At 34.3% G+C, this 11,041-nt stretch overlaps 1 protein-coding gene across 1 annotated transcript; it reads left to right on the forward strand.

The window, feature by feature from the left end:
- The first annotated feature begins 1,291 nt into the window (after positions 1 to 1,291).
- LOC100260878 (BTB/POZ domain-containing protein At2g13690) lies at positions 1,292 to 8,589 on the forward strand. The gene is made up of 2 exons (XM_002274381.5): positions 1,292 to 2,410; positions 7,502 to 8,589. The coding sequence occupies exons 1-2, from the start codon at positions 1,688 to 1,690 to the stop codon at positions 8,432 to 8,434; spliced, it is 1,656 nt and encodes a 551-aa protein (XP_002274417.2). The 5' UTR covers positions 1,292 to 1,687; the 3' UTR covers positions 8,435 to 8,589.
- Positions 8,590 to 11,041: the final 2,452 nt, after the last annotated feature.

The following is an 11,041-nucleotide window of genomic DNA, read 5'->3' on the forward strand; positions in this document are numbered from 1 at the left end:
TCAATATATCACAGCTCCTTGAGGTGTTTTCATTGTCAAAATACTAATCTAATTTATTGCAATTGTGTAAAGAAAATGAATTTAAATTTATCAATGAATAAGTTGTAAAAAAGAATCTGGTATGGGCATTACTAGCCTTGACACTACACAAACAAAAACTTGCTACAGACAAATAAGCTAGATAGATCTTAGCATCCGGACTAAAATATTGGGCTTGATTCAAGTTCCATAATTGAGTAAAAAATTTAGAATTTGCTTCACGATTATTCTAAAAAACGTTTATATTATTTTTAGAATTTGAAAACAACTTCTTTAATTATTAACTATTAGAAAGATTAAAAGTATTTTGTAACTATTTTCTATATCAAATAGATTCTATAACTATCTTGACAGTCTAGTATATTATATTTCTATTTAATTTTCTAGCATAGCAAGGATTTCTTTGAAAAGTTAAAAATATGAAAACGAATCAAATTACTGGTAAAAAAGTAATTGGGTTCACAATAAAAACCTTTTTTATACTAATTTTGTAAAGAAGATTAACATAAAATAGTAATTTAAGAATAGATTAAGAAAACACTTGTTTATCTAAAAAAGTATTTAAAGACAGATTGTATCTATCCCGATTAAATGTAATTTAAAATAAGTGGTATTTATTTATTTTTTCAACTTAATTTTAAATTGAATTTAAAACTAAATAGTATTTAATAATATTAAAAATTAAGTTATTTTTTTTTAATATTTTATTTTTATTAATAATTAAGAAATTAAAAAAAAACTAATATAAAAAGCTAAATATTTTAACTTTTTTTTATCAACTAAAATTTTTTAGAAATAAGTAATAAATCTACAAAAAGAAAATTTAAAATATTAAAGCAATTTCTTTTCAATAAAAAGTTAAAAAAAAAAATCATCACCCTAATAAAAATAAAAATAATTTTTAAAATGTAAAAATAAAAATAAAAACTAAAAGGAAAAAGGTCAAACCAATTGTAACTTATACACGTAGATTCGAAAAAAAAGAGAGTAGAATTTTGACATATTCTTTACAATGTGCCCTTTTTTTTATATCATAAAATGGAATCAAATGATGTTGGAAAAAAATATACCTTGGATTCCATTTTTGCACAAGGGAGATGTGACAAGGAATTTGGTTTATACTCTTGGAGAGCACCTCACACCATTTTCTTTCTATTGTGATGATTCCTATTTCTGAATTAATAAATTATTTCCTATTTTTTAATTAATTATTATGATATAGTTGAGATTATTTACTAATAATATATGATGAAAAGTTCATATATTTATATTTTTTGTGGGCTTGTTTGGCGGCGAGGAAAATGACAAAAAGAGCAGCGAAGCAATATCTTGCCTCCTTTAAGACGTACCTAGAAGAACGGCAGAAGCACGAGAGCTCCAGCTCACTTCCCCAGCGCACGTTAGCACTTTCCGTGGCGCAGATTAGCACTTCCCCCAAGAGTGAAAGCTGCAGCACTGGAATCTCTCTCACAATCCTTGTATTTCTTTGTCTAAAAAATTCCTCATTTTCTTCACCCAAACGAACTAACAAACCGAATAAGCAGCCAAAAGAACTCACGTTTTCCGAGAAGCTACAAACCCACCAACAAAAATGTGCCCTCCCCAAAACCCTAGCTCCTGATCTCACCCCTGCTTCTCTTTATCCTCCATGGACGATATCACTCGCCGGAGACCCCGTGCTCGCCGGGAACCCCAGCCTCGCCGCCGATCATGGTGCTGCTCTTTCTCAGTGCCCCCGACGAGCCCAGAGCACCTCCGGGTCTCGCAACCCAAGCCTCTTCAGAAGTTCGAAACCCTATCCAAATCGGGCAACTCTTTTCCGAATTCGCCGCAAAGTGCCCGATCCGGATTGGGGTTGGTGGGTCGGATCGATCCACGACGAATCTTGTCGCCGGGTCGAGTTTCGCCGATCGACTCTGACCCATCTGGTGATTTAGTTCACGATATCTTGGTGGACCCGTCTCCGGTCCGTGATACGGGTGTGAGATCTGCGAGCTTTCGGGCACCGCTGGAGAATTTTCGGGCGCCGCCGGAAGGGTCGGCGTCGCCGGGTTCATGCAATGTTGTGAAGGAGGGTGAAAATGGAGCTGGGGTTTTTGATGTGAGGTTGAATTTGAAGGGAAAACATGGTGGGTCGTTGGTTTTGGAGTTGAATTCGGAGGTTTTGAGTGCGAACAGTTCCGTATTTGCGGATTTGATATCGGATTATCGGAAGGGTTGCAGTGGTCCTGCGGCGAAGTTGTGTAGGATTGAGGTTCCTGAGGTGGAGCATTTGGGTGTATTTCGTGAGACAATTGAGCTCATGTTTGAGGAAGATATCACCAAGCGGCTCTTGAAGGCTGGAGTATATCGGTCCATTGATATACTGGAGGTGATGCTTTTGGTTCCATTCCTGTTTTCTTCTTTTGGTTCTTGGTTTGCTGCCTTTGCTTTTTAAATGGGTTTGTATTCGAAGTCTTTGGTTTCTAGATTTGTATATATGTGTTCTGTAGTTATCTTTTACTGCATATAGATAATTCAAAGTTTTGGAAGTGCAAAGGAAGTTGAACTGTTGAGATGTTATGAGGTGGCGGGAATGAGCTTGGAACAAGCCATTGTATTCTTTTAAAACGCAGGAATTGACTTACATGTGTTGTAGAGAAATAGATAAACACAGGGAATTGAATTAGTGACTTGCATGTGTTGTCCTTTGGTGATGTAAATCTCTGAGAGTAATGTGTAGCCACATACTTCTGTTTGCATGTGGATTATGAGCTTTTTACTTTTTAGTTGATGGATTTCTCAATGTGGATTATGTGCTTCTGACTCCTAGTTTATATTTCAAGCCTGTTTGGTCTTCTTCAATATTTAGATTATAAAAAGGTGTAAAATGGACGAAAACACTGTCCCCAGCCATCATCAGATCCATTAGGTACTTTAAATTTGTTTTTGTGAGTGTTATTATATCCAAGTTCACAGGTTTTGCTTATCATTCAATGTGTCTGAATCTATTTGCATAATGGGGGCAAGTGACAATGGTATGACTTGACCATCCTATCCTCTGTTTCTAGGTGATGCTTATTGCAGTGAGAAACATGTCTCTTCTTGTGGACAACTTCAAACTTTAAGCAATATCAGCTTAATCTCTAACCTCTTTCAAATCGTGTTTGAAGCATAGTAAGGTGGTCAAGAATCAATGCATTATACACAAGGCTTTGAAAGATATGCAATTCGATTGGAATTATGTGCTGATTCACCCTGTAGATCTTTTGGTTCATCCAAGTGTTTCTTCCCATTAGACTTTCTGGCCTTCATGTCCTGAAAGCATGCCATGTTTCATAATATGGTGTCCTTTATCATGAAAGAAAAAAATAGTTGGAGTATCTATATATATATATATATATAATTTTATTTTAGTTTTTGCTAATTTCTGTCATGGTACATGGGTTTGGAAGTTTCTGCCAGTATTGTATATGTTTGTGGAACATTAGAACTGAGACTCCCAAAGTGAATGAATAAAAGACATGACTTTTCTCAAGTGAGGGGTTCTAAAATGTTGAGTAAAAGGGCTCATTTTTGGGTTTTTTTATGTGCATACTGTCTGTATACGTATGGTGCACCCCCCTTTTTGTAGGCGTTTCTTAATACATGATCTTGGTGTCTATCAAGAAAAAAAAGTGTTGAGGAAAAGGCAAAAGAGCCTTTGTGCATAAGGTTTGCAAAATATGGGGAGAGAAAGGAAGATTTGGTGCTAACACCACAAGCCCACCCTCTCTTGTGTTCTTCATCTTATGCACTAATTGGCAAGGTTCTTATCTTCTTCATTTCATCTTATGCACTAATTGGCAAGGTTCTTATCTTCTTCATTTCATTAGTAGTTCTTCAAAACCTAATTGAGAAAATAAGAAATGTCTTTTAATTTCTGAAGTTTCTAATTAGACCTTGTGTTTTGGTCAGTGGTCATTTTCTTATAGGCATAAAAACTAGTCCCTCCTTATGAAAAACCACATATATACAGGAGAAAAAACATTGGGCACTCAAAGAGGAAGGAAATCTCCAACAAAGGAGGCCATATGCTTTGCTCCTTGTTTGGTTAACTAATCTACGGCTTGGTTAGCTGAACAAGGAATCCAAGAGAAAGAACAACTCAATACATTTGCAGTATCTATGATTTTGCACGTCTAGTTGTCTGACTTCCATGAACTCCTTTCCTTATTATTCACCTAAAATATTAAAGTGGCAAAATCTCCCTCTACAATTAGATTGGATTGCGGCAAAGCTTCTGCCTACATCAAACCTTCCAATAATGCCAATGTCTCTACCTAGATGGTTAACCCTATTTCCGCATGCTTAGAGAAAGCTCTCAGTATTGTATCCAAATGTAGATTTGCCCTTTGATATAAATCTGACCCACCCTTCTTTCCTCAAAGGGGTATACCTGGGATAAATGTACAAAAATAGAAGGGGAAAAACGATATCATTTTGATATTTGTTTTCTTTTTTTTTTTTTAAAAAAAAAAAAAAGCGCAAAACCTCACTAACACTTCTTCCTTTTTAAAAAAGAATTGGAATTCACTTTTATTTTTATGGCAATTAATGCCTGAATTAGTGAGTGCTAAATATGAATTATGTGAGCTATTCTTGACTTTAATTAGTGCTAAATTTATGAATTCTGTGAAATATTCTGTTTAGTTATGTACCTTTTTTGCAGCTTCTAGGCATTACTAATACAAACTCTTATTTACATATTAAAAAAAAAAAATTCTGTTTAGTTCTGAATTTAATTATTATTGTTGGATGCGTTTTTTAGATTCTTGAATCTGATTTCTTTTTTTTCTTTTTTTGAAATTTTTTGGTTGATACGATTTGGATCATGTATGAGTACATGATAAGTGTTAGTTCCAAATTTGCAATGTTTATAAAATTGGACTATGTTGCACCATTGTTCAATCAAGGATGCACCTTGGTTTATAGCAAGTGCCTAAGCTCTGAGAGAACTTTGCACCTTACTCAGTTTGTGCCTCTGAGAGCAGTGTATACTAACAACTAAACCTCCAATCACACTATTTTTTATTTTTTATTTTTATTTTTTTATGGTAGGTATGTTTATAGGCAATTTTATGGTCAACCTTTTCCTTTTTTTCTTTTTGCATTTTTATAATTTTAATTCCAAAATTAAACTCAGAACCCCCCTATCTTCAATTCATTCCCTCAACACCTGTGTCCAGGCCACTGAGGTGTTGACTACAGCTGGGTTTGGTCTGATCAAAGTTTTAATTTCCAAAATTAATGCTATGTCTCTTGGATTAGATTATTGCTGATTGTCTTATTTAGTATACAATGAATTTTCTGTTTGGTTCTACATGGGTTGGACAAACATGATATCTAGAGGATCCCACCAACCCACCTAGCCACATGGTTCAAAGTATCGGTCATTTCCTGATGTGTATCAGATGAGTCATAACTATCTTGGTTGTGGCTGCAACTAGTCTGATATATGTCTTAGTATTATGCGGTTTAACAACAAATTGGGTTAAACTCAAATATGAATCACTTGACTCAACCAACCCAGGACGACTCAGAGTAACAACACTAAAACTTGAATATAATATGCCTTAATAGGAACAAGAAATTCGAGCTGATTTATTTTCAAATTAATCATTTTTAACAATCACTTATTTTGTCATTTTCATTGTTTATTTTCACAAAATACCAATTGTGAAAATTTGGTATTGTGTATAAGAAAGAGTATGGTAATATTTTAAATTTCATGTAAGTCTTAACACTGTCATAAACCAATTCAAACCCATGCTTTTGTAACTATTTAGATGATATTAAATACGATAGATAGCACTATCATTAGTATTTTGGAGTTTCTTGGGCTTTTTAACTAGCATGTTGTACATATCACCCAATATTGATATGAGGTATCGAGACTGATACACCTTGGGACCTGTTGAGTTAGCAATCAATACTTGCAACTTTGAACCATGCCCAACCATCAGATTTGGCTTACATTTTCCATTCATTTGATTAGCTGAGGGTCTATTGGTTCTTTCTTTCTATATCTTTTTCCCTTTCGGGAGAAATATTGAATTTTTCTTTACAAGGTCAGAGAGGCAGTATTATTATATTAGTAGGTTTTGTCTTTTTTTCTTTTTTCCCCCTACTCTTTTGTTTCTTTGAGGATATTACATAGTATTAATCAATTTCCTTATAAGGAACCCAATGACTATATTTTGCTATCCATTAGTATTCTGCTGTATGTGATAATGTGCTGGAGATCAAGAACTTGAGTTGCAGTTTGTAACTAGGAAGTATTAGTTGGATGCATGCAACCCAACAAATCCTGATAAAAAGGGGAGTATTGTAACTAATTATTTTATTATTTATTTGTATTTATATATTAATATGAACTTCTTTTTCTGGGAAAATCCAGGATAGATCACCTCCCCCAAGAATAGTGTGTTTGGTAAGCATAGGACTTGAACTTGAAGTCTCCTGCTCCTTAATGGGAGTGCCAGCTAGTTGAGCTAACTCCCACAAGAACAGTGAATTTGGCAAGCCTATGATTTGAACCTGAAATCTCCCATCCCTAAATGGGAGTGCCGGACATATGAGCTAACTTCATTGTGAAATCTATTCTTGGCTTTGTAATTTAGTATGATGTCATGAGATGGCATGTTACTAGATTTCCCTTGATATATGCCAGAAAATACCTGAACAGCTTTGTCATGCAATTTAGTATGATGTCATGAGATTTTCCAACACAATGGAGCAATAAGTTCCTTGAATAATCTTTTCAGGTCATCTAAATTTCCCTTTTAATGACTATTTTGATTTGATATCTAAAAATACTAATCCATTTATGAACTTAAATATGCCAAGATTAAATGCTAAGGAAAAATGGTCTAATCTATGGTTCCCATGTAATGCAATCAATAGCTAACGATTTGGCCTCTTTCAAGGACAATTGTGGCTCCCTCAACGACAGTCAAATATCAAATTCTACCTGCTCCAAGTGTTGCATTCCTCGCAATTAGCCATCCTGATGGTGGATGCCTGGTTTAAGGTGGATGGTTGAGATACAGTTGAAAAGGTGCAATAGGACGAGGCACTGAATGTCTGAACCTTGACACTGGAGACAGGAGCTGTGGAATTATGATTGAACTTGGTGTTTATTGATGATGGGTCAAATCCATCATCTTACCATCTCATGGGATGGCTTTAAGTGTCTTAAATATTGACTTATTGGCTGAAATAGGCACTGATTAAAATAATATGAGTGGGTCTCCTATATTATTTATGCATCTTCAGATATTGTGGGATAACTGTAAGAGTCTTTCCTTGTGGTGGTATGAAGTTAGCATCAAACATGAATTCTGTATGGCTAACATACAGATATACACACACACACACACACACTATTTGTTTTTATTTTCTATCATAATATGCTCACATGGGCTTCTCTTACTACTGCTAGGTATCAGCAGGCATCATGTTCACTAAGGGTGTTTTGTCCTGTTTAAAATACCTTGAGGCTGTTCCTTGGAGTGAGGAAGAAGAGGAGAAGCTGAGAAGCGTATTTGAAAGGTTTAAGTTTGATGGTGCAACAACTAAAGACATCCTGGCCAGACTTTACCCTCTTGACTCGGGGGACTCACAAGGAAATCTAGCTAGACAGCTTGTTTGGTCCATCACCACTTGTGTTGATACCAATGCAAGGAATGAACTGAAGTTATTAGTCAAGGGCCTGCTGTGCAAAAGTTCAGTCTATGAGAAGGACCGCTCCGACATCAACAAGGAGGATCTCTACGGTGTTTGCCAATCTTGTTTGGGTTCACTAGTGACCCTGTTTGAGGAGGCCACCAATTGTAGTGAGAGATTGGCAAAAAAGGAAATGGATAAGCCTCTGATTGAACGCATTTCAAGGCAGGTTGATAACATCAATTGGCTTCTAGATATCCTAGTTGATAGGCAAATAGCTGAGGAGTTTGTGGAGATGTGGGCAAGCCAAGCGGAATTGCTTAGGATGCATGAGAACACCTCTCCAATGGTCAGATATGAGCTGAGTCGGGTTTCAGCCATTTTGTTCATTGCAGTGGGTACCAGAAAAATGCATTGTCGAACAGAAGCAAGATTAGGTCTTCTGCAGGCATGGTTTGGGCCTATGGTGCTGGACTTTGGTTGGCTACAGAGATGCAAAAAGGGGCTTGACATGAAGGCATTGGAGGAAGCCATGGGCCAGGCACTGCTTACACTTCCTTTGAAGCATCAGTACATGCTGTTTATGGAATGGTTTCGTTGCTTTTCCAAGCATGGTACTGAATGCCCTAATCTGAGCAAAGCCTTCCAAATCTGGTGGCGTAGATCATTTCTAAGAGGCTCAGAAAGTCATGCCATTGAGTCCAGGTAATGGGTGGTATTTTTTTTAATCTTGTGTGTAGTAGTTTGTCAGTAGTGTAGGTTAAGAGATTCTGAAGCATATATGGAAAAGTCAATAATGTAGATCAACTATTTGTAGAATGTTGTAATTGCTGGAAGATCATCAAGAGTCATTATTCCATATTATCTTTACTCTTTCCATTCTTGGTACTCATAAAAATGGAAAACCCAAGGTTTAATGTTATTAAAGTGAGAGAGAGGTATGTGTTGGGAGTTGGGATCAAAGTTATATGCATGGTCACTTGGACCACATTGAGGAATGAACTCTGGTTGTTTTGGGTTACAATGAGGAGGTGATTGAAGCATTTTGTGAGTTACTCTATTGAGTAATGCGTGCTGCAGTTTTTGCACAAGAAATTGGGAGTTGGGAGATAATTATACTAGGAGGCCATATGAGTCTGGAAGGGAATATACTCTTTTTTTATTGTATAATAAAACAGCTCATGAGGATAATATCAGCAAAAAAACTTCTCTTACGTTATCTTTTCAAGTCTAAAAAAAGTCCTCTTTATTGCTGGTACACCTGCCAAACAACCCACCCATAGTAGATGTTCAATATTGTTTCCCAAATCTTAAAAATGGGTAGGGTCCCCAAAATTCTACTAAAATGGCTTTCACAAAAGATGGGCAATGTTTGGCATCATTTCATCTACTGTCATCCTCAAAACCATCTATTAATGATTGCAGTTATGAGGAAAAGTGACGAAACACCCTTTTTCTAGAGAGTCACAAGGTACATGGGTAAGGGGGCGATGCAGCGGAATGGAACCCAAAAAATTATTTTGATGAGGTCATTTTCGCATGGCGGTTGTATTATATTATACTATTTAATAATTCTGCCGCAATATTATGCATGTGATTTGATGTGATGCGATGCGATGCTTCATGTGTTAAATTCATCACATGCATCCATTCATCCACGATTACCTCCGTATTTCGGTTAAAATGATTTATTTTCAATATTGTTTATGAAAAAGGAGAATTTAATTACTAGCATACATTTAATATATTTGTTATTTTCTTATTAATAGACCATTTTTTTTTAATTTACACAAATAGAAGAAAAATAAAAAATAAAGTAACAAAATATAATTGATTAAAAGGGATAAAATAAACATAAAATTACAAATCTAACATTCTACCCTTTTTTTTACCAAAAAAAAAAAAATACTTATTTTGGACAAAAATATCCTTATTTTTCTCATGTAAAAATAATTTTTCTTTTAAAACACACATATAAATAATAAAAATATTGAAGGGTATTTATGTAAAAAAAATTTGGTTTACTCTCTAAGTTAAAAAAAAATGAGAGATTAGTTTTACAAATTGAAGATTTTTTTTTTAAAATTTTAATCAATTAATCCCAAAAGTAAATACCTCAATGCTTATTTTATAAAAAGTGTTTTCATGTGAAATAAATATAAATATTATTTTTCTTTTTTACAAAATATGAACATATTTTAACCCTTTAAATAGAAATATAACATATTATTGTGATATAATAACAACAAAATATTTATAAAAATAAAGAAATACAAAATATAATTGAATTTGACTTGTTTGAAAGGGTATCATGGGAATATTGGTATATAATAATAATAATAGAGTTCATTGACTATTTTTTCATGAGACTTGGGTTTCAACTCAGGTGATGCAAAGAAAAAAGAATGAGTCAAAGGTTGATGCGGGCCCATTTTGGTTTTCATCACATTGATTATAAATTTTCAACATTTGTCAATCGATAATTATTTTAGAATCTCAGTTGTACTTTGTTTATGGGGTGCTCGATATTCTTTTCTCTCTACTGTTCTACATTGATTGGCATCACATAAAAGTCAATTTGTGGAATTCTTACTATTAAACTACAACAACCGAAGATTAAGCAGTTATGTTGGAACATGTTTTGAATATGTTTTGCATTGTTGGAATCTTCAAGTATATCTAGAGACAGACAGAGAGAGAGAGAGAGAGAGAGAGAGAGAGAGAGAGAGAGAGATGGTGGTATACCTTTATCTTTCACTAAACATAAAAATTGGTGTATTAGAAGATGTGAACTGTTGGAATTATATGCTCTAAAACTCACTCCATTTGATATTTTATTATATTAATAAAATTAGTTACTGTTTGATTAGTGTTATTCATGGTTCAAGGAGTTTATTGGTTGGATTTTCCTAAGGATTTTGTGTTCAAAATGCAAAAGCTTCATGAGGCATAGAGCTCATTTATATATTTTTATGAAAAATAATATTGATTGTTTTAAGAATAAAAAATTATATTTTGACATGCATATATCATCAAAAAGGGTTTTTCAATCTTAATTTCTCATATTCAAATAATTTGAATTGATAGTTATGTTAAATTGATCAAGGTGGCTTTACGTTGTGGGTGTATAATTTAGAGAAAAAAGTAGAATAATGTGGTTTGACAATTTTCCTACATCCATAAAGGGGATGAGAGAATTTTTCACTATTGCAGAGCTATGTCAAAGAATGACTTCAAAATAAATACAAGATACTATCACCCTTTTGGGCAAGTCAATAACCATCCAAATTTTTTAATAGAAATTATTTGAGCAAAT

This window comes from Vitis vinifera, chromosome 4 (genome assembly GCF_030704535.1).
Source record: "Vitis vinifera cultivar Pinot Noir 40024 chromosome 4, ASM3070453v1".
In the NCBI taxonomy this organism is placed as follows: domain Eukaryota; kingdom Viridiplantae; phylum Streptophyta; class Magnoliopsida; order Vitales; family Vitaceae; genus Vitis; species Vitis vinifera.